The following is a 27,132-nucleotide window of genomic DNA, read 5'->3' on the forward strand; positions in this document are numbered from 1 at the left end:
CAGGGAAGGAAAGGCACGTTGCCCCAGGGAGCAACACTGAGAGAGAGACAGCGTGCTGACAGCACCATACCCTCATCCCAGCAGCTTTAAATGCTGAGACACATTGTGTCTCATAGCTATATATACGCACTTCATGAAGCCTTACAGGCGTGCGGGGGGACCGCTGCCCACTGTGCCCCACTGCGGCCCCAGCTTTCCCCTTTCCTCACCCAAAGGACTTGGTGTCACTTTCTGATTACAGAGAGCAACTGGGTTGCAAAAGCAAAAGGGCTTTGCAGAGAGCTCCAAAAAAGCCCCACGAACAACAGTGAAACGAAACCCCTCTGCACCAGATCCCCGCATCCCACAAATGCCCTGCGGCAGCCCCAGACACACAGCTCAAATCCAGTCCCAGGAGCAGCTCCTATTTATAGTGGGCTGCCCTTTCTGTGACAGAACCCGGGCTGGATGCACATCAAGGTCCCTGGGGGGCAGCATGAGGCTTTTGGCAGCTCCCACAAGGTGCCAGAAGCCTTCATTTAGCCTTCCCACGTGGACGCGGGCTGCTCGGTGCCCCTGAGGACACAGAAGGCTGCGATACCTGGGGCTCTCCTCTGCAGCATCACTCCTGGGTATCATTTCAGGGACATCTGAAGCAGGCAGAGTAATTGAGATTATTTATTTTTAGGGCTAAAGAACTGCTGAGCGGGGAAGGAGCTCATGGGCAGCCCCAGTTGCCCTCACCAATAAAGGGAAATGAAAGAAATCCCACTCCTAGGGAGCTCTGTCTGGATCACTGTTGCCCCAGGTGCTGTAGGACCAGGTGCACCAGGGCAGCCCCCATCCTCTGCAGGAGCCCAGACTGGGGGCGCACAGCAGCTGGCAGCCACCTCTGGTTTACAGCAGGTCAGGGTGAGACTACAAATTGGGATATTATTAATTGGTTACACAAAATCGGCTTTTAGCAATCTATTAGCAGCCATTAGCAATAATCCCATCTTAAATAGCATCAGTTTGTACCTCCAGGTGGACCCGGGACGCTGCTGGATGGTTCTTCCCGTGTGCCCCAGCGCAAGGCTTGGGAGCAGTGCTGGGCCTTACATTTACTTTCCCCAAGACCTTGGGAGCTCAAAAACTCTCACTCCTGCAGGAGCGCAGAGGTAGAAGGTAGTGGTGGGAGGAGAATAAAGCAGTCCCCTCACACTCAGGGAAAAGAGCAGTTAAGAAATGCAGTGCTGGGGTGAAAATTGCTGCCATTTCACACCAGGATCTGCACAACATCACCGCAACTGAAGCCTTTCACATTACAAACGTTTATTTATAGATGTACAATTTTATAATTCATTCTAAATCAAGAAATACAGCTTCCATGAAGACCCGTTAGGCTCTATGCTTTCTGGCTCGTATTGTCCATGAATAACTACTTGAGAAATCACAAGGTGGGCAGGCCCTGGGCAAGGAATGCTGTGTTGCGAAATGGCCAGCAACTCTTGCAAATGTCATTGCTCTCTACAGCCTACAGCCCCCACCCCAGAGACTTCTGCCAGCTGCCCTGTGCCGCTACTAAGAGCTATTCCCATGTCACACACTCCACCAAATTCCTTCAGAAGATGGAGATATCATTAAAAAATAATCTCTTAAAATCAAGTTTGAGCCGCGGTAGCTGTGGGATAATAAGGCTTACAGTTAACAGGAGGGCTGATACTTTGCAAAACAAATAACTGGCCCAAGACAGAGCACGTGGATGCCTAATGCCAAAGACCTCAATCCGTGTTGCCACTCACTGCCGTCCCAGCCTGGCCACCCCGCACCCCCACCTGAGCAAACCCCCAGCACCCGGGGAGGCTCTCAAAGGAAATGTCTTCAGGCAAAAATTAACTGCAGGGCACCAAAAAAAGATCCAGTTTGTCCCAGTGATGCAACTCCGCTCATTTGCCTTTTGCCTCTTGCACACGCATGGTGGGGATGGCAGCCTGGAGCTGCTCCAAGCCGGGCCCTGCCTGGCTGAGCAGGTGAGCCCCGGCACGCGGCTCCCCAGCAATGGGGTCTGAGGAGCCCATCAGATGCTGATCTCACCCTGCAGAGCTTCTTTCAACAGGAGCAATGAACGCTCCATTCCCTAGAAGCTGCCCTAAGGCCAGGGCTCTACCGCAAACCGGAGCGCTGCTGGGTGAGGAATCCCAAGTGCAGGACTGGCAAATTAACAAAGGGATGCAGCTTGCGGACAGCCCTGCTCACAGAATGAATGCTGCACAATGACTACGAGGCAAAATTGAAGCGGACGCTGCAAAATTAAAAAAAAAAAAAAAAAAAAAAAAAGTTACACACATGACTAAAGCAAGAAGTGATGAGCTAAAAGCATCCAGGATGATCCCTTCTCTGAGCAACACGTGGCTCCACCACTCAGTTGTTCTTGCCAATGTTGCAAATCCAAACTGCAGATCTGGGTGGTTTCATCAATTGATTTTTTCCCCCCGTGGATTCGGAAATGCTTCTCTGGCAGCCTGGCAGGCAGACATTGAGCTCCCCAGCCACGGATCGCTGCCATCCACAGCAAAGCAAAGCGCAACCACCGCGAGGTGACCGCTGCCTTGTGCCACAACCCTGCGGAGACCTCCTGCTTCTCTGTTCGCAAAACCGGGCGCAAAGCAAAATAATTTAATCATCCAACCCCTGCATAGTTTAAAAGTACAACGTATATACAGCTATAAATTAATTCTAAATAGGTTATATTTTCTTTTTTCTTCTCTTTAAACGTTTTCTTTATCAGCGAATTGTCCGATTTCTCTCTCCAGTGCAGCTCCTTTCGCCACCCAGGCCGTTGCACGGCGGTGCTGCTGGAAGGGAATGAGGATGGTGGCCTCTAGTCCTGTCCTAACTGCCGCCTGGGACATCCACCGGCGGAGACGGGCAGAGAGAAGAAAGAGGGCAGTTGTGCGTTGCTAATCTCAATTCCATTTTAATATAAGATTTCATTCTTTAAATATAAAGTCTGTCACCTCGGCTCAGTGCACTTCATCAAAAGTCTTCAGGTATGTCAAGGGTCTGGGAACGAGAGTGGTAGCGGTGTCAGTCCCCGGCAGTGCCCCCTCTGCGGCCCACCCGTCCCTGCGTCGCAGCAGCTGCCTCCTGCCCTGTGCTGCCCCCCACACAGTCCCTCTGCTCCAGCACCGTGGGCATGCAGGCACTGCCTCTTTCCTGGTTCTTAACACCAGCCTGCCCTGACATGAGAGGTGCAAAGGAAAACAAGAGTGGGTGTACCGAGTAAACCGAAGCCAGAGTACACCAGAAAAGGCCAAGCACAACCCAGAGGATTTGCCTTAAGATGTGCTCCATTAGCCAAGGAAAATAGAGAAAAACTCCACTGCTAAACCTCCTTACTGGCATCAGAAACTCCAACAGTTAGGTGTTCAGCATCAAGCCTCAGTGGTGCCCCTGCAACTAAAACTTGGTGCAAACTTTCACTTATTTCCTACAGAAATCCAACTTTCAAGAAATGATGTGGTTAGACAAGGCCTGTATGGGCCTCCAGCTGATAATTAAGCAGAAAAAGAACTCTAAACTCTGTGCCAAAGCTTTCATTATTTTATCAGCTCTCCCATGACCCAGCACACCCGCTCTCTTCTGTGCTGTGTGGGCTGCCTGGACTCCAGCTCTCCTACCCCACAGCCCTCCGGGCTCCCACTCCGCTGCTTTTACTTTATTTTCCAGTTTAACACGCCGAGCTGCTCCTAGCCCCTGCTGTGGGCTCTGACCCTTTGCTCCGTTCTCCTGGAGCGTCACGGCAAGGCAAGAGGCAGGCAAGGAACACCTGCATTCTAACAGTCACCACAGTGCCAGGGGATAACAACTTTTCCAATAAAACAGACAAGAAAGCAAGAAAAAGGGTTCTTTAAAACGTGGTGGCAGGCTGCCATGGCTGGTCAAGGCTTAGCGAGATAAGGAATAAAACTTCCAACCAGCCAAGGTGCACGCGGCACTGCATCGAAGGCGCGGTTGACAAGAGCTCAGCCAGGCTGCCAGCACGCCTGGGGCTTTTGCTTTGTTCCTAGAGAACCAACACCAGCAATGCGAGCTTGGAGTGAGCCAGGGGTGCTGACATGCAAGCTAAACAAAATCAATTTCCCAATTAAGGAGTGTAGGCTTGACAGAGGGGGCTGCCTCCCCCCGTTACGTTTGAGCATCCGGAGGAGACGCGTGAAGGCTTGTGCCTCAGAGATTTAAGTGTTAAAAGCACTATGTGTCGTGCTCTGCTGCCACAGCTCGTACTTAGACCTCTGCTGAGCGGGCCGGCAGCGACTATCCATGCAGAGAGGCTTGTACGTCTGACAGTCTGCTACAGCTGGGGGTGCCCATCTTCTGTGCTCGCTGGTACAGCTCCGTGTCTCCAAAGTACCGTGCCCGGTATAACAACCCTTCCTCTGCAAAGGGAAAAGTCCAGAGTTACACACCCAAGGTGGAAGGAGACCCATCCTATCAGGCATAGGGGAGGAAAGGCAGAGGCTCAGAGCTCAGACCATCAGTGCTGATTGCCACGCTGTGGGACAGCAGACAGCACAGGCAGCAGGCTCACAGATATGCCTGTGTCAGGGAGCTGGGTGGATACACCAGCAATATTCACGAGCAATTTGGTCCCTCCTTGGACAACTGGGATATGCAGAGAGCTGGTAGGGGCTTTCTGACAAGGTGGCTGCAGCCCTCCCCTCCACTGCATAGCAGATATCCTACTGACAGCAGCTGGGGAACCTCTGGGGCACAACTCCCGTCTGACTAGTTCTGTGGTGGCATAAAAAAATCAAACCGAGCCAGAACAGAAATGAAGTCATAGGCAGAAAAAACAAACAAACAGGAAACGTGCCTACACGGTGATAAAATACAGCTTTAGCACAGCTCAGTCACCAAAGTCTTTTCCACAGCAGAACTCGTGCAGCGAACAAAACTCTCTGCTCCTGACCCCACACTACTCACTCTGCTGCTTCTCTTTCCAGCAGTTATTTCGAAGGTTTGCAATGTAGTCATCCTCCACGCTCCTTTCCACGTTTTTCAAGTTTGTGCCCGTGTATTCTTCTGCAAAGTTCTCAGATACGTAGTAGATAACTTTTAAGTGCTCTGTTATCCTCTTGTGTACATGACCCACAGACCTAGTCCAAGAAGAAAAGTCACAACGGTGTGGGAAACTTGAAGGGCACAGCCAGCACCCCCTTACCATGCACAGTGTGCCGTGAGGGACAGCGACCCCCTGCACCCACAGCCGTGGGGAGGAGAAGCACTTCTGGTGGAAAAGAAACATCAGCACAGGGAGGGACAGCCTGGCAGGCCTCTAGCTAGGTGGGCACAGCTCTGAACGCAGACAGAACCCTTTAGGCGGACTGCCCAAGGACTAAACCCATTTAAAATGAAGTGCTCATTAGGATTTTCAGTGCTAATTAAATCTCTGCAGCTTCCTTGCTGCTTTTGGCAGTGCGCCCCAGGGGCACTGCACATGCTGGGGGCTGATGTGGGCAGAGCAGTGGTTATCACAGTGCTCCCGCAGCCCCTGCTCACTCCCCACCCCTGCGCTCTCCTCAGAAGAGAGCTGCTGACCCTGAGTGTCAGCTCCCTCCAGAACATCACATGCTGCTGCAAGAACAAAATTAGCTCCTCTCTGCACTCGAGCCTGCACCAATCAGTACTTTCTAGAAGGAAATCTCTCTTCGCCCTACCCCCTGGATTTGCATTTCAGACAAAGCCACGTTCTTATTTTCCCCAATGCTCCAGCAAACCTAGAGATACTCACTGGGGCGTGTGTGCAAGCTGCAGCATAGGACCTGTGCCCAAACACTGCATCCATTGGGAACAGCTCCATCTGGAGACATGCCCAAAGTTTCCCATAATAAATACCAGCTGCTGCCGCACTAAAAGTGAGCCCGATTCCTAAGGCAGGTATAAACATTAACCCATCCGGCTCACCCTTAGCCTGTTATCAGGGCTTGCAGGAGTGATTCAAGCACTCCTGCACGTTTCATCAGCATCCAGCATTCCAAGACAAACGGTGGGCAACCGAGACCAGAAAGCTCTCTGGCTGTTTTCTGAGGTACGGGCAGCACTTGCTGGCAGAGAAGCAGTTCAGCTCAGCGCTTTATCCGTCAACAAGTGGCACTAAAACCTCCCGGTGCCGTGAAAGCGCCTCGCCTCAGGCTGGCTGGGTTTGGGGCGGCAAGCTGCAGCTTGGTGGCCAGCACAGTGTCTGCGCCGAGCAGCAAAACACGGCCGGGCAGCCGCAGCTAGAGCACAGCACCGCCTGCCGGCACAGCAGCCGCCTGCTCTCAGCATCTCTCCCTTCAATGCCTCGCGTATGCAGGGAAGATGACAGCTTGAACACAGCGAGGCTCAGGGATGACGGTCAGCTCTGGCCGCTGACAAAGCTGGAAGCAAATCCCCGTTCTCTTCAAAGCTGCCCTCTGCTGAATGCCTCCTGGCCCCACGCACTGCCTCTTCACCCGTATAAGCCAAACAGAAACAATGCATGTGTGCTTCACTTTGCAGTCCTCAAGGACAGAAATCACACCTCAACGCTCCTTAGCCTCTCAGAATTACCCTTAATCCTGCCTTGTTCAAAAACACTCCATCTTTTTATTCTAAGCACTAACGTCACAGCCTTTACTTTGCACCCAAAGCTAAGGTGGTTTCTGTAGCATTTAACACCACCACCCATAAGCAGTGCCATCAGTGATGCTACACGGGGGCTGCCACCACCCCTACCTCCACCTGCCTTTCACATATATGCAGGGAGCAGCCACTGAAAATACTCAAAGCCTCTGTCAAGGATGATGATGCAAGCAGCCAGAAATCGTCATGCCTTTTTGCTCCTGGCTGGCACCACTGAGTGACCAAGAATAGAAACTTGTTTGTCAGCACACTGAGCTGACCAGGGCATTTCCACAGAAAGAACCAGTGCCCAGTTTACTTCTGCCCAGTGAATGTCTGCCCACGGCTATCTCACAGCAAGATGCAAGTTGAGAACCAGGGGATTTCTCCAGGAGAGTCTTTCCTTCTACGAGAATGCCTCTTATCCCTTCCCCTCTTCCTTGTATAGACACAAACCCAGCCAAGACTTTAATGATGAATAGATACGACTTTCATTTTTCACACCTCCATTTAACTCTACATCTCATTTCACTCTGCACATGGGATCTCAGTGTGTCTGAACCACCCTGCTGGGCTACAGCTCCTCAAACTCATTTATTCTGTTCCTTTCTAACCCAGTCACAGGCACAGGCTGCAGAAGCTCCCTGGCTAAGCACGCTCCCAGCACAACCCTGTACCTTCCATCTCCAGACCCGCCTGACAATAAGGAGCCTTCCCCTGCACATATGACAGCAGACAGAAGAACAACGATGGGATGTGATGAAGCCAAAAGCTGCCAGGGAAAACAGAGCTCCTGGTTCGCTACCCACTGTGCCACCCAGCCCCCCATAACCCACCCAACCCCAACACACGGATAGGTTTCAGAGTACGGGGTACTAACGGCCTCTGGCTCAGGCTGTAGGGCGGGCTGGAGACCATCATCTGGCTGAGAGCAGACACCACGATCAGGATGAGGATAGGCATCAGCTGGACAAACAGCCCAAGGCCACCCTGAGGGAGGAGAAATGCATGATGGAGCACTGTTCATATGCCTGCACACAAAGACCCTGCAGCTAAGCCCTCCCTCCCAGCCCTATCACAGCCTCCATTCCCCTGCCCTTTTGGGCCAGCGAGGTTCCATAAGATAAGCAGGAAGAGCCCAGCAGCCCAGACACAGTACTATTAGTTATCAAAAGAAGAGGGTTATGTAAATCCTGCAATCTCATTTTATTCGTTGAAAGGGCTCATAGTGCTGGAGACAGATCCTGTGGCAGAAAAACCCAAATAACTCGTGCCACCAAATTTTTTCCTTTGGTTAATTAAGCACCACAGATCAGAAATGCCTGATCCTATATTCTGAACTAAAAGGGAAAATGAGTACACATCAGGAGGAGCCATGTGCACTCATGTTATCTGAAAGCTGGATTTGTCTTGAAAGTAGGAAATTAAATATGAAAGGAAATGCTTATTCTCTCTCAAAAACCAGTACGACCTCATTTCAAAGTGGCACTGTTTCAGGATACATCTGTGCTTTCCCTGCTGGAAGACAGTTCTGAAAGCCCTGTGGGAACAACTACCCATAAATGAAGCAGCACAAATTCTGCAGGCAGTGTACTTCCCACAGCTCCAGCTTGCTGCACAGGGAGGAGAACACAGGCAGCTCTGCTTCACGCAATTGCCACACCAGCTAACTGGCAACGTGTGCACTGCAAAAAGCATTCCAGCTCCCAGCCCCCTGCCTGCTCCCATCACTTACATCACCCTGGTGTTCTCGTCTGTCCTGCCTCTGATGATAGGTGTATCGCATCCTGCCATTGCTGTACACGTGAACATTACCTACAAGCAAAAGATAACTGTCAGAGCTGGTGCAGGTCTGCTGGGAATGAGCCACAAGAGGTGGCCATGCTCCATGTCAGCCTCACCAAGAAAAAACAGACTGCATGATGAGACAAAGCAGCAAATCCAGGAACTTTGAACACTTCCAGAATGATCCCCGATTTGTTTCTTTGGTTCGGACCACACTCAGCAAAGATACAAGAAGTGAGATTCTAAAGGAAATCCATGCTGTGCTCGCACTTGAATCTGCTCTGCTGCCACCGCCGTTCCCAGCTCAGCCTGTCACACAGCCAGCAGCACAACAGGCTGTTCAGGGACAGCACATCTGCTGTCAAGCAAACAGAAATCATTCTTGTTTTTTCCACCTTAAAAAACAGCTTTTCCACATCTTGTTTTAAATGTCGAAATTACAGCTGAAAAGGGAAAGCAGCTGCAAAACCAGTCCTGAATTCTCCTGGGATAGTGGGAAAAGGAAAAAAGACTGAGCTAAAATAGCAGCTCTGTTTTTACTGGAGTCACTTTACCTTTGTGACAGGCAGAACACGAATACCACAGAAGGTCTCCAGATGCCTTTGCAAGTGCTTGGCACTGGTGTGTCAGTTCTGACACAGAAGATAGGAAAGAGCTACCACAGTAAATCTCAAGTGAAACACAGATTTGTTCCCCGAATCATTTAACAGAGGCCTAGTAATGGCTGCCTCCACACTGGAGACACAAGGGAGTCTCCTACAACATCCCAGTGGATACATATGTAAAAGAAACCACTTGAGCTGTGTGGCAGAGCAGATACAGACGGAGGTCTAGAAGATACCACAGTTTGTTCTGCTGAGAAGATTTAACTTCTCAAGCCACCAGGCAGAAAAACTTTCCTCAGGACAGGATTATTTTCATGCTTTGCATTAAAGCGTGGCATTTTTGTTCATGATTTTTGTTCTAACATCCAATCCAGCCTAAAAACAGTTAACACTGCGAGCACGCAGATACGTGAAGTCGGAAGGAAGCCCAAGTTCTCCAAGTACCTATCTTATCAATTTAGAAACTCAATGTGTTTGGGGAATTTCTGAAAGAAAACTCCCATCAAATTCCGCTGCAGAGAGGAACACAGCTCTCAAATCAATCCCAGCACTGCCAAATAAATCCTGCTGCATTGTGACTCTGGTAAAAGGGTCGGGTCCTGTTAAAGAGGTTAAAGTTTGACGTGCTTACTCGAGGGAAAACCACCACCAAAGAACATGTTGAAGAGGTCCTCGGGGGAGATGTCTGCCTCAAAGCCGCGGTGGAAGTCTGAGTGCGTGTGACCATGCCGAGCAGGGTTGAGCTTCTCGTCTCCAAACTGGTCATATTGCTTCCTCTTCTCTGGGTTGCTCAAGACCGCATATGCGTTACCGATGGCTGAAACATCGACAATAAGGAAGCAATTAGTTTCTTCCTCCTAGCAACGATATGCTGAGCCCTGCAAAAGGACTCGCCTGCCTCAGCCCCCAGACAGGATCCTCAGCAGCTCCCGACCCCCAGCAGGCTCCTGCAGCACCCAGAATGCTTCTCTGCAAACACAGGAGGAAAAAAAACCACACGGGGAGACTCAGTGCCCATGGCCTTCATTAATCCAAATGAGAAACTATGATAGGACTGGCACGAATTCCACATGTGTCCTTAGGGAAACAGGCATGAAACTATGCACTGGTCAGAAATACTGGTAACAGAGTTGATACAAGTTTCATTTGATTACAGTTATTGTTTCTTTGAACAACTAATAGTCTTCATCCATAAGTATCCACACAGGAAAGTATGACTTTAGTTAATACATTTTATTTGAAGGTGGCATAAGGGCACTGGTATCACAGCCTAAAATCAGAACTGCAAAGAATTTAAGTACAAGTGAGATCGCCAAGAGACTTTAAAACCTCCAGTAAAAGCCAGTAAGGAGATGCTGGCTAAAAGCTCTATCGCTGAGCCGTGGATTTCAAAATGTCCAGATGCCAAAACTAAGGCGCATAATTACAAGGGCTGTTGAGCAGTGCCTGTGACAGTGGAAATGTACTGGAATGACATCCCCCCGCAGTTTCCCAGCCTCAGCACACGCGAGCCTTCCCACCACGACAGCCTCCTGCCACCCTCCTCTTTCTGGGCTCCCCTCCCTAGCCATGCCAGCTCACCACTTCCCTCGGCACCAGCCTACCCAGCAGCCTCTGTATGTGACCACAGAGAGGATCTTCTCCTCCTGTGTTGCAAAGAGCTTAAGAAGTTCGTCGTACTGGAGCTGACGGGTGAGTTAAAGGCAGGAGCAGAAGTGACAGAAAAGAAGGGAGACACGTGCCCTTCAGAGGAGACGAAGATTCAAAATTTTCCTGATAGTCAGACAGAAGGGTATGGTTTTTTCTTAGACTACAGGTTTGGAGAGCAGAGGGTGTTAATACTTGTTCTAATTCTTGGTTATAATTAGAATGAGCATTTCTTCAACCAAGAACAGAAGTGAGGCAGCAAGGACTGACTCACTCCAGCACAGGAGCTTGTCCTTTCCAACTGCACGGTTAAGCAATGAACATGGAGCAATTCAGGATTCTGTTCATTGTTTAGCCTTCTGCTGACAAAGCCCAAGGACCATCTCATTCCAAGCCAGGATTTCAGCCCCACATAGCTACGTTCAGCTCTTTTCCTGACGTCAGCCCAAGGCAGCAATGCAAATCTGGTACCACACAGGCTGCAACCAGCTGCAACCCTGGACCGAGACAAGGTCTCTGGACGAGACGTAGCACTTTATCAGCTGTCACTGGGAAGATGAACGACAAGCCTTCAGCTAATATACCAATGCTAGAAAAAATTAACTAAAACCCTTAGAGCAGCACACATCTCCCCCAGCACCCTCTGGAACCAGCCAGCCAGACTTCAGCAAGCGCTGTGAACCAGGAGCCCAGCTTGGGGCTGAAGGACAGGGGAGCCCAGGAGACAAGCTCAGGGGAGAGATAACCTGGCAGCAGATAGCTCTGCAGGGAAAGATAAAGGGCACCTTGCTTAACACACGACTTCTGGCACGTACCTCTTGTCAAAGCCTTTGGCAAACATCACTATTTAAGATTACAGGTGAAGAAACTTGCCTTTCGCCACTTAGCAAGGTGAAGGACAAACTATTGAGCAGGGGCTTACCACACACACGGTGTAGCTACACGTCTGCAGGTGCTTGCTATTTCATTTGGCCCCTGCACTAAAACAGGCTTTCCCAAGCAGCTGAGGGTCAGCTCCTCATTTGCTAACAGCAAGACACTTAGCAGTTGTGGATCTGTCTTAAAATCCTTGAAACAAACCTTACGTGAGACTTTTACTGCTGAATTCTTCTTTACCCCAGTGCTGTGCCAACACGCTGAGAGCAGGCTAGCCTTGCTTCCTGCGCCAACAGAAGTTCTACTGCCATTTCAGGAGTGAAAAGCATCATCAGAACACAGTATTTAAATAGCCTCACACAGCAAAACCAACGCTGTAAAACTGTCACGGGAGGTTGTGTTTAGCTCTTTAACAATCAAACCTCCAAGCCTCTGAAGAAAAAGGGTTTCTTCCAGATGGCACCTCTGCATGCTGCTCCAGCAGTTCACAACACATCCATCACCACAGCTCAAAAACCCACAGGCAGGATGCCACTGCTGTGCTTCCTCTCCAGGTAGCACTGAAGATAAAAACCTACCCCATGGGTACAGGTGTCCAGGTAACTGCCTGCAGGGCTGTTTCCAGGGACACAGTCAGAAAAACCCTCTTTTGCTTCTGAGTGGAGCAATTCCAGAGCCAGCTCGGGGGCACGATCACCAGCCTGCTGCTCCTTTATTTTCCTTCCCACGGTTGAATGAAGTTGTTGGGCAACTCTACAGCATTTATTATAGCGAAATACTATATACTTCTACCTGCCCCATAGGTAGAATTTGAGCATGCACTATCAGAGGGCAAAAGCTCAGCTAAGTGTACCTCCAAGCAGCTCCTGCTAAGAATTTGATGTATAATACAGAAATAAGATGAAAAAAAACACAAAGGAAAAAGCTCACAGATGTTGGACATAATCTAGCCACTGCCTTCCCTACAAACTCAGAACAGCTCCCAGATGGACATATAATGCTTTAAGCCTTATTTCATATGTTCCATTTTAAACAAAACCATTTCTCTAGGAAAATGACTCCAGTTTTAAGGTGCGTTATTACCCTGCAACCATCCCTGCTAGAGAGGTGCTGAGGTTATTCTCAACAGAACTGAAGGTACTGGTGACTTCCTTGAGTTCTGCCTGGCCTTGGCTGTGTAGCTGGTGCAGTTTCACCCAAGAAATTTTCACCTAGTGTTGGTATCCTACAATTCCACCCACAGCCTTTCACAACAGTCAGGTGTTGAGTGCTCATGTGAAACTGGCAAGACTGAGTTGCCTGAAATGCTCCGTGATTGGAGGAGCCTAGAAGGGCTGCAAACTCAATAACTGCATGTGGGGCTGCACAGCTCACTGCATCTCTGCTTTGGCTGTCACTGGGAAGGGGTGCACACCAGCACCTGCCCTTTGCTGGGTGGCTGCAGGACTTGGAGCCTCTCCCTGTGAGCTGAGAGCTCCCATTCAGGGGAGAATGGAAGTGAGATCTGGAGGGAATTCCCTCCCAAGCCATGTGGCAGAAGACCATGTAGTAGAAGACAGGAATAGCTGCTTGGAAACAAGGAAAGCTTCTCCTTGTCCAACCAGTAGAAGCAAAGCTTAAACACATCAACCTATACTTGATACTTTAAGCTTAGCACATACTTTGTTCGTAATGTCACCATCTCACAAGAGAGACAACTTTACTGACAAAAATTTAATTTGCTCTGCCTGGCCTGTGAGGTTGTTTTGAGATCTTTCTAGCCAAGCTCAGCACCATCACCTGACAGCTGCAGGAAAACTTTCAGAGACAGGCTGACAGAGCTGGGGCTGCGCTGCCTGGAGAAGAGAAGGCTGCAAGGTGACCTGATAGTGACCTGTCAGAATCTAAAGGGGAGCTACAGAAAAGAAGGGGACAGCCTCTTTAGCAGGGTCTTTGGTGACAGAACAAGGGGAAATGGCTTCAAGCTCAAATAAGGTAGGTTTAGGTTAGATATAAGGTAAATTCTTACAGTGAGGGCAGTGAGGCACTGGCACAGGCTGCCCAGAGATGTGGTGGATGCCTCGCCCCTGGAGACTTTCAAGGCGAGGCTAGATCAGGCCCTGGGCAACCTGATCTAGCTGTGGTGCCCCTGTACACTGGGATACCAATAGACTAGATGGCCTTTAAAGGTCCCTTCTGACTCTAACGATTCTATGAATCTAAATCATCAAGGGGGAAATATACTTTACCTTTAAATGCCTCTGTAGCCCCGGGTGCGTGGTTCTTATCTGGGTGAAATTTCAGTGCGAGTTTCCTGTAAGCCTTTTTCAAGTCCTCATCAGAGGCTTCTCTATTGACTCCCAGAATTTCGTAGTAATCCTTACATTGCTTTACCCTACCAGAAGATAAATGAGAAAACAAGGGCAGTGAATTCCAGCTACAAAAACTGCTTTGCCACAAACACATCAACTCTGCAGTGTCTCACGTATCGCAGTTTCAACTGATGTTGTTCAGCAAACTCCAGTTTACTCAGTTCTAATTCCTCAGAGGGTGACCTAATTTTTTTTGCATGCTCATCCACAGAAGACCTGCTTTACGAGCACACAAACACTCCCACAGAACAAGCCATTCCTGTAAAGGTAGGAGGGCCTCTCCACAGACTATGATATCACCTGCACAAGCACGCGATTCACAAATAAGCTTCAGATTCATCACACTCACGTTTTAAAGGCTGTTCAGGAGGTGTGGGGATTACACGTGGCAGGCTGGGGGACATCTGGGCTTCTGGCTTGGTTTTAACAATCTCCCTCAGGCCCCACTGGTTCAGACTTAACAGGAGAAGGAGCGGGAGGAGCTGCCCAGGCCTGTGTGCAGCCCAGCTCCTGCTGCATACTCCTCACAGCTCCGTCACAGTTTCTCTTTCTTACATGACTTATACAAGACAGAATAAAACGAGCTGGCTTTCTGGAGAATCAGGTGACATAGCAAACAGACTCGGAAATCAATTAGCCAGAGCAGCTCTTGCGCAACCCAGAGCATACCCAAAGGCTTACGCAGAGTTTACCAAGTGACTGCGCACACGGTTCAGTCCTTCAACTTCCAGCATTTACAAGTGGTACAAAGGAATAATGAACAGCTGAAACAGCATTTGAAAAAGGGGTGACTAGATAAATGTGCCTTGGGACTATCCAATAAGAGCCTTAGAAATACATCATCCAAACAGAGTGAAGTGACCTGCTGTAGATTTCTACATTGTTGAGCTCTTGGAGGGACCGTCTGCAGGTGAGAGGGACACCCACACCCCCTGGCACTTGCTACAGGGCAAGGCTCAGAACATAAGGGCTTCCCGCTGCAAGCTGTGAGCCATGGCTTCCCCCAACACATCTCAGCACTATATGGGATTTTGCACAGAACCACTGAACAGCACCTAAAGGAAACATTCATATGAAGTCCTCCCTCCTTCCTGCCCAGGGAGGTTGTGGATTCCCTGTCCTTGGACGTGTTCAAGGCCAGGTTGGATGGGGTCCTGGGCAACCTGATCTAAATGTGTATGTTTGGTGGCCGTGCTAGGCAGGGGGGTTGGAACTACATGATCCTTGAGGTCCCTTCCAACCCGGGTGATTCTGTGATTCTGTGAAGTCCATAGAACAAACGTACTCAAAATGCCCTTTGCACCTCACCAGGAAATCGCCTGCCTGCCTGCAGCTCTAGCCTCTGTATGTGCCGTGAGGGGAAAGTCTCATCCTTGGCAGCTGCCTTGCAGGGCCACCTAGGTTCCCTTTTAACACCTCACTGGAAAAAGACCACTCCACGTGGATCAGAGCTGACCAAATCTCTCACATAGCACTGAATATAAACAGCTGTCCAACTCTGACCTATTCTGCGTACACTCCCGTTTCGCGCTCTGCCCCTACATCTTAAAAACACGGTGAGAAACAGACAGATATCACATAACAAACACTGGGTGTAAGCAGCACACACACCTCTTCACGGCATCCACCTGGTCCTGCGTGTAGCCCTTGGGGGCCTCCCCGCCGGCCTCCCCATTGGCTGAAGGGAAGTCCCCGCCCGCCTTCCTGAACTGGGCGTTTGGGGACTCCCGGGCCTGGGACTGCCCGGTGGATGACGGCTCGCTCTTGTTGAGCGACTCGAGGAGAACTGAAAGGAGAAAAGGGGAAAGCAAAACAAGGTCAGAGAACACCGAGCTCACTCTGCCCTTCCCGCTTCCCTAGAGCCATCCCTCTTTAACCCAGCTCTCAGCTACTCCCGGAATACCGCAGGTCTGGGAGCGTGGGAGAATCTCTGCAGCAACGTACCCTCCTCCGCTTGCCTTCTCCCATCGGATCGCAGGACACCCCGAGTTGGAAGGGACCCATAAGGAGCACGGAGTCCAACCCCCAGCTCCGCACAGGAGCGCCCAGAACTCAGACTCTACATTCGAGCGCGTCGTCCAGCCGCTCCTTGAACTCCAGCAGCTGCGTGCCGCGCCCGCCGCCCCCTGGCGGGGCACTTTTTCCCGATTCCCGGGCCAAGATCTCTCGGTAATAGCGGAAGGCTTCCAGGCTCGCTCTCCTTTCCCGAGGCGGGATCAGACAGCCGAGGATTCGGCCTCCTCCCGCAACGCCCGGACACGGCCCAGTGCAGCAAGCCGGTCGCCTCCGCGCTGCGACCCACCTCGCGGCGCACGCGTCCCTACCCGGCGGCCACCTGCGCCTCCCCGACGTACTTGTAGCTATTTTTCGGCCGCTCGGCAGGTTGGCCCCCTCGCATCCGCGCTACCCGACCCCGCGTGCCGTACTCCCATAGGAAGGCTGCCGCCCTTCCCCCCGTCCCGCTCCCCACCGTTCCTCCCCCGGAGGACTCGCCTTCCCAGCACGCCCCGCGCGCCGCCCCGCACGGTGCAGGCGCGGCCCGCCGAAGCTGCTGTGGCAGCGCTCGGGCCGCGCCGCCGGCCCCGACCTCCCCTCCCCCCTCTCGCTCCGCCCCGCGCCCGCCGCCGCTCACCGCGGACCCGCGGCGAGGGGTAGAGGCGCTGCGCCTTCTCCAGGAAGCGGCGGGCTCGTTCGGGCTGGTTGGCCTTGATGGCGGCCAGCGCGATGCCGATACACCGCTCCGCCTCGTCCCTGTTCGACTCCATGGCGGCGGCGGCCGGCCGGGGCGGGGGCGGTGCTGCGCGCGGGGTGATGACGTCGCGGCCGCGCCCCCACGTGGCCCCGCCCCCCGCCGTACTGCCGCGAGGGCGGGCGCGCGCCGCCCCGGAGCGTCGCCGGCGGGCTCGGTGCCCTCCCCGCCTGGCGGAGCGGCGTCAAGACACGAGATAGAAGCCGTGCGGTTTGTAATGGCAACTAGAAGTGAGCGGGTACAGCGTGTCAACCCCGCCCTGCGGGTGAGGGCAGCACAAACGTCCCCTTTCCTACAAGAGAAGAAGAGGGAGGTGCACGAGGCAGGCGGCGGTAGGGCCTGGCTGGTTCGGCCCTCCTGCGCCGGTGTCCCGTTAGGGCCGGGGCAGGGTGAAGTCCCAGGCCGTCTCCTGGGCGCACTTCCACATAGCGCGCATCAGACGTGTGAAGCCCATGTCCTTGGGCTTCTCCAGGCCCCGCATCAGCCGCTGCTTCATGATGGCCACAAACTCCTTGTTGCTCAGCTCGCCATTCCCTGCAAGGAGAGGAAGGCGTTAGGAACACGTGAAGCCACCACCAGCACCCAGGAGCAGCCAGCCCAGGCCCAAGGGAAGGTATATTCAATGAGCCGCTTTCTTCAACTCAAAGTGCTTTTTTCTGCATCGCATCTAGATATAAATCTGGGCAAGGGAACTCTTGTCAAAGTATTGAGGAGTGAGCGGCAGTTTCCCTGGTGCCCGCAATAATGCCTACAATCACCAATGCAGTTATAAGCCACAAAGAGTTCAGTGCTGCATTTCCACTCGTGTCTCCCTCACAGACAGCGAGTGGCCACCAACAGTTCTTCCCCCCAGAGCTTTGCTATCTGACTATTTAGTAGATCCTCCTACAAGAGAATGCCAATGGAGAACATTTGGGTACCCTTTGGTTCACTCCAGTCTGAGTGTCTGCTTTGAGGATGTGATGGGAAATGACACTGAAGCACAGAGGAAAATAAAACAAATGCAGCACTCCAGCAGGTGGAGCTGAAACCCAGAGGAACTGCAGCCAAGAGGCAGAGCAAGGGATGGCACTTCTCTATGTCCCTGTTTAAATGAGGGAACAGCAGCCTGGCAGTACTTGCCGCCACTGCATCGGAGCAGGAGGGCCACAGCACCAGGGCACCAGGAGGGGCTCTGGTTTGGATACTGTAATTTTGCAGAGTTTTGCTTCTCCCAGCCCAAAAGCATATTCCTCTTGCCTTCATCAACACATTTCAAAGGCTGCTCTGAAGCTTGCTATGCCCATCCGTGGGTGTAAAATGCCAAATGCCAATGAAGCAATGGCAACCAAACCATGGCCTACAAGCAGTGTTTTTTGGGGAAGATCCTGCCAGATTGCTTTGTGTTTCTCTGCAGTGGTGTCTGCAGCCCCACTGCACAACAAGCTGTTACCACCCAAAGGCCTCAAAGAGTACGTCCAATGCAGGAGGTACTGTCTGAAGTATCTCTATCTCAGCACAAGATCAACAATTCCACTGATTCCCATTACCTCAGCCCAATACAGGGCACTGAGGTATTTGCTACCCCAAAGCATTTGCAGCCTGCATGTGGGTGCAGCACCAAGTTTACTGCAAGGCACAGAGCTGCCATTAATTAGTTAGGCTGGCATTTATAGAGGACTTTGGAGCTACAAAATACCAGATCGGCTGATTTCCAGCACTACAACACAAACACTCATTTTCTTGAACACATCAATCTGCTGAGAAAGAGATAAGCTGCTTCCTACTGCAGCCAGCCTGCATCCAACACTTCTTCCACATGCGATGCTTTAAGATCAATGCACTAGGAGCTGGGCACAACTGGAAACCCTTCCCAGAAAGGCCGCTACAGACCTATGGCCACACAGCAAAGCTCAGCACAAAATGGACATCTGCTAGCACAGAAAAACTCTGAGCAAAATTGGGCAGTTCCCATGGTGGGAGCCTTCTCCCTGCACTTCTAGCCCTGGCTTAGCTCTCACCCATGCTGGCTGCAGCCAGCAGTGGTCACAGGACACTCAGTTGCTCACCGTCGCAGTCAAAGAGCGCAAACACCACATCACACACGTGGTCTGACAGCTCCACCTTCGCCACCGTCCTGGCCACCTGCTGCATCGTCACTGCACGAGAGGAAGGCACAGTTAGTGGGACACCAGCACCCATGGCAGCCACCACAACAGGCAGAAAAATCTCCCTTTTCCATTTTAGCAGCCACAGATTCAGTGCAGGGTTATGCAGTTGATTTTGCTGAGCCTCACAGGTCTGGTTTAGCTGTTCCCTACATACGTTAGTGCTAATCTGACAGCCTTCTGCTGTCGCTCTGAACCTGCTCAGCACCATTTGTTGGGGCTGAATCACTCCACTCCAGCCTCTCGATGCAACGGAAGAGCTCTGCACAAATGTGTTTGCATTTACCCTTCACCCAGTTGAACTGAAACCCAAGGTGAATGACTGAAGGCTCCCATCAGAAGCGATTTCATTTTGCGATGCATCACCATGACATGCATTCAAATGGTGCCTTGGGAGGAAACCTTCCAGCAAGGGTGAGAGCTACCCTGTGCTGTGTGCCCCAAAATTCAGCTTGATCCCTATATTTAATTTTAAAGAGCTGCTTTCCAACCAGTTGCACAACAGCCCTGTGGCACTCCACCAAAGCAAATTGGCCCTTGAAGCTAAAGCAGAGCAGTGAGCGGTGTAGCAGGGAATCCTGTCCACTGTTACCAGAATAAAGCTGTTTCCAAGTCAGTGTTGAAGAAAACCCAAATTAGTTTCAGCCCCCAAGATGAGATGTGGTCAAACAAACAAACCCAGGTGATGGCATTCCTCAGCCCCACAAAGAAGTGTGTTAATGGCCCAGGATTTAATCAGCTCGCACTGACATCAAATGCTCACAAACTGTAATTAAATTCCCAAGCTGACTTCAGCTTCCCCTGACTTCAGGAAAGGAATAAAACCATAAATCTTTCAGCAAGGGCTGGTGCATGCCAGGTCAGAGGCACAGGAGGACATGGTATAATTAGATTATGTCACGCTGTCCTCGGGCCGATGCCAGCCACATCTTCAGACCCTCACAAAATGCCTTCAATGCAGATCTGCTGCTCTTTGCTGACCTTTCACCCCCTGCTTTCCTGCCCCACCAGCTGAGGGCAAGGTCACAGCAAGCTGCCCATCTGCTTTGCTGAACCTCTGGAATAACTCAGCTGCAGCACTGGGAGCTGCAGCAGAAGACCATGGCAACAAGGGGAGAGCTCCTTATACCTTTCTGTAAGGAGGCTGTGGCCCATGGGACAAATCAGCATCATCTCAGGTAGCCCCACCTGCCCACATCCCTCAGTGCCACATCTCCACAGCTCCGAACACCTTCAGGGATACAGATCCCCCCACCTCCTTGGGCAGCCTGTGCGTGTGCATTACCGTACTTCCAGAGAATAAATGTTTCGTAATATCCAACCTGAGAAAGAAAGAAACAGCCCCAGAAGAGAACTGCCCTTGGAGCAAAACTGTCTCTCCAGTTACAGCAAAGCGCAGCACTGCTCTCACACAGCTTTGTTTTTGTAATAGCATCACACCTACCAAACAGAAGAGTTTGCACAGGTACCATATAAGTCTCTGGCAGTGGTACAGAGGTCAGCTCTCATCTTTGTGTGCTTCTTCAAAAAAGCACCACCAAAAAAGTTTATCTACGCTCATCTCTCAGCTTAATTTTCCCTACTTATCAGCACGCGCTGCAGAGGTGCTTTAGCACACCTAGGCTTACGGAAGGAGAGAGGCTTTAAGTGCTGTAAGCCACCATATATCCAAGATTAATCATCTCCAACAGCAGCAGAGAATCATAGAATTGCTCAGGTTGGAAAAGACCTTAGAGATCATTAAGTCCAACTGCAACCAAACCATACTACCCTAACTCTAACAACCCACCAATAAATCATGTCCCAGAGCACCACATCCAAACAGATTTTAAACACGTTCAGGAATGGTGACTCAGCCACCTCCCTGAGGAGCCTATTCCAGTCTGTATTTCCTCAAGCAGCAATGCTGAATGCCGTAGTAGAATGGTTTGGGTTGGAGGGCACCTTTAAGATCATTTAGTTCCAACCCCCATACCAGAGGCAGGGACACCTTCCACTAGGCCAGCTTGCTCAAAGCCCAGCATCTCTCAGCTCCTTTCAAACAAACCTTCCTGAGAGGTGCCAGCTTAAGCTCTGACCCCACATTCCTCTGCCGCCAGTGCCTCAGAGCACAAGGTGTCTCAGTAAGGTAAACAGAAGTAACATCAATCTACGTATGTCATTTCTTTGCTGTTTTAGAAAATGAAACAGGTGCTGTCTGGGGAAACATATCATCAAACAGCCTTTTCCCAATTTGGATTTTGTGATAGCTGCATCAATCTCTATGCAGGAATGTCTCCAGGATTTTATATTATCAAATATTAGTTCTACTTTTATATCTTGAAAGCTGTTTTTCTTTTAAGATTTCAAGTGTTGCAGCTTTATGCCAGCTTCTTTAATAAGCCATAGGAGCATTTCATGCAGGGTTAGCTCACGACAGCTCTCTCTTCCATCCAGCTCCCCAGGATCACCCTGAGCAATGCCCCACGATGTGCTCAAGACACAGAGTTGTGTGTGGCAGGACTGTGCCAGAGCCCAGACAGATGGCAAATGTCATTTTTCTCTGGTCTTGAGATAAATGATTCGGCCAAAGTAACAACAGACAGATGCTCTATCTCAGTGGATGGGAAGGCTCTATTTCCTCCTACTGCTGAAGGATACAACTTCCTTTTGTTTCTAATGCAAGTTGCTCAAAGGCACTTTGCCCTGCCTTAAGACACAGGGCAGCCATGCCACAGGATTGCTGCTCAGAAAGTCTGGCTGTGAACAGCCAAGGAAGCACAACTCACACCCACACCTCAGAAGGGGACTCAGCAATGAATTCTGTGCCAGCCTGCTGCCAGCTGCACGCTCCAGCGAACTGCCTGGGGCTGTGTGCTCAATAATGTCCGTTTATGATTTAAGGGAATGATGGTTGTGTGTTTACAGAGGAACCAGAGGACAAATGAGGAATCTCCATGTTAGTCTGTGGGTCAGTTTTATCATCCTCTTTAAAAGAGGCTTCCTTAATTCAGCACCAAAAAGGAGTTGCCCAGCTATGGCTGTTTCATATTAAGCAGCACTTTCAGAAACTAACAGCCAGTCTCCTGCATGAGGTTAGCAGCAAGGACACGAACTGTCCTTTTGCTCCTTCACAAGGTGGAATGATTTTTTGTATCTGTTGCTTTTTAATAAGCAATCCTATAAGAACTTGGCTTTTGGAAGAGGCACAGCCCACTTATTGCTGATTTGATTTGTGGGTGTAACAGCCAGATGAGGTGAGAATGAGCATGCATATGGGAAATGTGTTGCATTTAGTTGTGCAAGCACACAGATTACTGCTGCAAAACCCAGTCATACTGCTGCAGGTTGATTTGCACCTTCATTAAAGCTGCAATAAAGCCTTCCTTGTGCTTCCTGACACAACTCGCAGGAGCATCTCTGGGCTGGGCAGTGCAGATGGAGGAGAGGGGTAACTCACACCAGCTGCCAGACATGGACTGAGCTGGGAATTACAGCACAGCTCTCCTTCCAAAGCAGGAATGGCTTAAACTTGTGAATGGCAAAGGAGTGGTGGCTGATGCTTCTGGAGCCCCCACACTTTAAGGCTTTTTCCACTCCTCCCCAGTTTGCACAGTGCCACTGTCAACCAGACCTCTCCCTGTGGCTTTCCAGCCCTGCAGACTCCTGGCAACAGACCTGGAAGACTCCTGGCAGAACACAGCAGCATAAAGCCTCCCACGGCTGCTTCCTTCAGCCAAAAGACCTCGATCAATGGCTGTAGCTCCAGCACAAGCTCATTAATTGTATGTAATTAAACAGTAATCACACTGATTTACCAACTGCACGTGGACTTAAGTACTCCACAAATACATATTTTGTGACTGGGCAATTGCTAATTTACTGTAGATGCTGAGAAAATTGGATTTGCTAGGCTATTATCACCACACTGCAGATAGGGCTCTGCACAGCAGCAGCACATCCATATTTCATATAAGGTACTTCTTGCTCATTTTTACTTTCAATTTAGAAGGGGAAAAAGCCCGGTAGCTACACAGTCCTTTTAACTTTAAGTCTTAAGATGCAGTGACCTAAAGACAATAGATGATTCCCCTCAAAATTCTGAGATGAGGAGAGCTGTTGTTGCATGCAGGAAGAGATGTAACTCCTATAGCAATTCCACTGTCTAAGAACCTATGCATACCCTAACATTCCTGCAACAACTGGATAAATTACTTGCTTCTGAAACATCTGATTTTGCAGCTGCTTTAACTTGTTAAAAGACAGGAGCTTCCACGAAACTTAAAACTCTAGACAGAGACTTCAGTGCTCAGCCCAGGAACTCAGTGGAGCCCCAAATTCAGGTGCCTGGATTTCAGACCAGAAATGCAGCATGTGGCTCTTCTTTCTGAGCAAAGCATCTTAATGTGAAGCAAAGAGGAACCAGAGGTTGTACAGTGCGTACTACCAGCCCCACTGCTGGTTAATGCCCAAAGACCTCTGCAGGAGAGAACCTGCAAGAAAACTTCTTAAAACACCATTTGTCATTTCCAACACTTTTTTCAAGTGTTTGTAAAAGGTTGGAAAGATGTCCCTCCCAAGACTCATCTGGAGAAGAAACCTTGAGATGCTTGGGCTGGTGATATATTCAGGAGTTTGCTTTGCCTCTGTATACATCTGTCCTGAACAGTTCTGAAGAGCTTTATCACAGCTTACTGATCTATTCAGGCTATACATTTCAGCATTTTTTTCCACTCTAAAATGGAAGAAGTACAAAACCCCAAATCCCTGTTTATCCATGCACTGCAGTAAGTTAAACCTCTCATCACAGGGAAGAGCTGCTGTTTTGTGACACATTTAATCCATCAGACAGGGCTCGCTGGCCAGCTCTAAGCCCAACCACACGGTACAAGCTGCACTGCCTCATGCTCACAGTCTGTGTGCCTCACAAGCTTTAATACCTTTATCAAGTGAAGCTCCAGCCATATGGTAGAAGCTCAATGCTGTGTCCACGTCATTTATATTCTTCAGAAAAGTGAAGAAGTTCTCCACCTCCTCAAATGTCAGCCCCTACAATGGAAAAAGAGATTCTTAAGTGACAGGAAAGGCAGAGTGTGACGCAACAGCAAGAGGTTTGAGGCACCACTACAGGTAGGTTCATGCACAAGATGTGCTTAAACTAGCTTGGCTACAGGGTGCTGAAGGTCTGTTTGCCCTACCTACCTGTACAGCACACAAGCAGAACAGCTGGTGGGAAGCTCAGCTCCTAGATCCATTTGGCTGCAAAACACAGCTCAACTGCAGTGACCCTTTGAGCAGGGCTGCGCTGAGAGCTGCAGCCTCCAGATCACCTGAGCTAGTGCTCCATCACAGCAGGGACAGCCACCCAGCCTCCTTCCCTGCACTGATCAATCAGCCTGTCACAGGAGTTCTGACTCAGCCCCTCCTGCCACACCTACCCAGAGAGATAGATGCACCAAGATACTGAAACCACAACTGCACAACATGGCACGGCTTCAGAGTCCAGATGAGAGTGTACACATTGCAGCTGGTGCTGCCAAATATAAACTTCTACAGTTTGCTGTCACCCTGTTCAAGCTGCTCCCAACAATTTCCTATCAGGGAAGTGATTTTTTTTTTTAATAAATATAAAGCTTTTCTTTTTTTAATATCTTCTCCTACAGACACTCTAGAACTGTAAAAAGAACTGCAGAAAACTTGTAGACTATTCAGAAGTATTTCAGCTTGTTCCTGTTCTCCATGTAACTGAGTAATGACTGTGCATGGCTGATGCATGCTGCAAACCATGTGCACCAACTGCAGCAGCAGGGTTTATCAACACTGGATTCATGAATCCAAACCACAAAGCATGAGGTTTCAAAGTGCAGACGTGAACAACAGACCTAAAAAAAAAAATCCCTACTCACAGCACAGGGGACTTTCTTCAGATGTGTACCTGCTCTGCTTCTCAAGATGTATGCTAACAGCAGCATATGGCAGAATCAAATATGATGCTCCAGCAAAAGAAAACATCAGGTGCTTTTGCAGAAAGTTGCACAAAAGCTTTATACAACAGAGCTAGAAGAGAACAGATCTTGGCAATTCAGACACCAACCCATCTCAGCACCTCCCTGCTGGGTGTTTGTGACTGAGAAGAGCACTAACAATTCAGAAATCCTGTGGGAGCTAGGATCTGCACAGCCACCTTCAGGCCAGCAGAAGACATCGTGCTCTGACTTACTGACTGTATGACATCCCATGGCTGTGACAGTGGCCACGATGTACCCCAACAACCACTGTAACCAGAGTCCCAGCACAGCATTTTCCTGGCCAGCATCGAGACCAAGAAGTGTTTATCTTCATGCCAAGTGGCCCCTCGTTCAGCAGCTTGTGGTGGTTGCTGTTGTTTCAGCCAGCAGCACAGAAAATTACCTGCTTACATACAATCTTGTGGTCCTTGTCATTGCTGGAAAGCAAAACTAATGATACGTGGAAATGTCCTACTAACCCCAGGCTTTCATGGGACACACACACACTGAATCTCCACAGCAAAAATCCAGCTGGTATTACAGAATTGAAGAACTAATTAATTCTGTCACTGAAGCTGGCAGCAACAACGACACCTTCCCAATTCTTTAAAACTTTAGAGCTGCAGAACTGTGCTGACAAGCTGACAGCAATGAATGATCGCTATCAGCCAGCAGCCGAATACGGGGATTTATCTGCCCTGTCACTGTGTCTGTCAGCACTGCTCAGCTCTCCATAAGTCACTCACATCTCTGCTAAAGGACCAGACACAAACCTGCCAAAGGTTCTCCCTTTTGTTCCTCAGGGCCATTTCCACATATATCTGCTTTCTGCTGCATCCACCTGAATTTTCATTCCTTCTGCTCGTAAGGAAATAGCATGCAGTGCAAGTCCTTCACCCATTCTTTCCCTTGCTCTGCTGTCAGACTAAGAAAATGAAATCTCAACACAAAACTACACTGCACAGCCCCAGGCAGCCAACAGCCCTGAAGCACATACAGAAGATGACCTGGATCAACAGCTTCTGAATAGCCAGCTTGGTTTCCTGGTGGTTAGGGACATATAAACCAAATAGCTTTCTTGCAAATACTCTAGACAACACAAGTCCTTTACTAGGAAGAAAGCAGCAGCGTGAGTAAAATTCAAGGGAGTGCATCATAAACAATTTTACATAAAGCAGCAGCTCCAGTGAACATACAGAGGAGTTCAGGTATGCGGAGCATAGTGGGATTTTTCAAGCATAGAAGTGAGAGCAGGCAATCAATTACATAAGAAAATACACCATACTCAATGACAGGAACACAGAACAACGATGCTAGAAGGGGGGTAAAAGTTCACCTAAATCCACAGCTGCAATGATCTGGAGGCTGACAGGGTCACTATGCCCAGAATGGATAATTGTGGTAGACAACATGTAGCGATTTAATCAGAAAGCACTTGAGTTCAATTCAATTTCTAAGGTAATGCTGGGTTAAAAGCTTGCAACATAGTTATGGTCCAGCTCCTGCCATCTCCTCCCCACACCACGCTGCCCCGAGTTATATTCCCACTTGGAAAGGAACAACTCACAGCTCCTGCTGCTTTTGGTGAGATTGCAGCAGGTTAATAAACCACATGGATAATGCTTTAACATGACTTTTAAAGCATGAAATGAAGGGATCTGAAGAAAAACTTCCCTCAGAACATTCACATCAAGCCGCTGTGACCAAGAAGCTGTCTGGTGATGGGAAACAATTGCAGGACAAATGGTGAAGTGGCTGAGTGGCTTCAGCATCTCTTTGAGGACTGGGACCCAAAGAGAGGCATGGGAGAGCACCAGCTCCATTCCTTCTCCACAGGCAAGGAGCAAAGCAAAGCACGACATAGCAGCCGCTGGCTCTGCAGATGTCTCAGTTGCAGAAGCACTGCCAGCACTGAGCTCCTGCTGTTCCCAGTGAAGAGCTTAATGCCACACTCATTTACAAGGGCAACTCTGCAAGCACATCCCTGAATAAATTAGTTTGGAAGCTCAAAAGGCAATTAATGTGATTCTAGCTATGGCAGTCTTAACAGGATAGGAAAATTTAAGTGACATAAAAACACTGACAGCTGCAACTGTGTGATCTAATAAAAGCACATGAGTACACAGGTACAAAATGCTGCACACAAACCAGCAAAGCATACGATCCTCTGCAACACCCCAGGAGAAGAACAAATACTTTCAGGAAGAGGTTCTCTTGTACAAAATCTTGCACAAAAGACAAAACGATGTCAGGCACCAGGCTGGATTGTCTGCGAGCTAAGGCCTGCCAAAACAGGCAAATGTTGTGCTGCATTTGTCTTGTACAAGCACAGGCTTTGAGCATGCTGGTGATTAGAAGGTTTATCTGCTCCTGTGTAAA

General features: G+C 49.9%; 2 protein-coding genes across 8 annotated transcripts in view; both read right to left on the minus strand.

The window, feature by feature from the left end:
- Window positions 1–1,276: 1,276 nt before the first annotated feature.
- Window positions 1,277–16,650, minus strand: DNAJB12 (DnaJ heat shock protein family (Hsp40) member B12). 2 transcript variants are annotated; one of them, XM_042863059.1, is made up of 9 exons: window positions 16,503–16,650; window positions 15,482–15,656; window positions 13,748–13,893; window positions 9,628–9,813; window positions 8,342–8,421; window positions 7,487–7,596; window positions 4,948–5,120; window positions 4,255–4,400; window positions 1,277–3,024 (listed from the first exon to the last, which is right to left on the minus strand). In XM_042863059.1, the coding sequence occupies exons 1-8, from the start codon at window positions 16,633–16,635 to the stop codon at window positions 4,279–4,281; spliced, it is 1,125 nt and encodes a 374-aa protein (XP_042718993.1). In that variant the 5' UTR covers window positions 16,636–16,650; the 3' UTR covers window positions 1,277–3,024; window positions 4,255–4,278. The 2 variants fall into 2 exon arrangements, with proteins under 2 accessions (XP_042718993.1, XP_042718992.1); XM_042863058.1 differs by having other exon boundaries at window positions 4,249–4,400.
- A 168-nt stretch (window positions 16,651–16,818) lies between these two features.
- MICU1 (mitochondrial calcium uptake 1) overlaps window positions 16,819–27,132 on the minus strand; it is a 90,994-nt gene continuing 80,680 nt past the window's right edge. For all 6 annotated transcript variants that reach the window (XM_042862795.1, XM_042862794.1, XM_042862797.1 and 3 more), the window contains 3 exons: window positions 23,686–23,794; window positions 18,668–18,757; window positions 16,819–17,153 (listed from right to left, as the gene is read on the minus strand). In XM_042862795.1, the coding sequence (XP_042718729.1) occupies window positions 16,993–17,153; window positions 18,668–18,757; window positions 23,686–23,794 (360 nt within the window). In that variant the 3' untranslated portion in view covers window positions 16,819–16,992. The remainder of the gene's footprint in view (window positions 17,154–18,667; window positions 18,758–23,685; window positions 23,795–27,132) is intronic.

Source organism: Lagopus leucura, unplaced genomic scaffold (assembly GCF_019238085.1).
Source record: "Lagopus leucura isolate 7727_CA_CO unplaced genomic scaffold, USGS_WTPT01 Super-Scaffold_739, whole genome shotgun sequence".
Taxonomy (NCBI): Eukaryota; Metazoa; Chordata; class Aves; order Galliformes; family Phasianidae; genus Lagopus; species Lagopus leucura.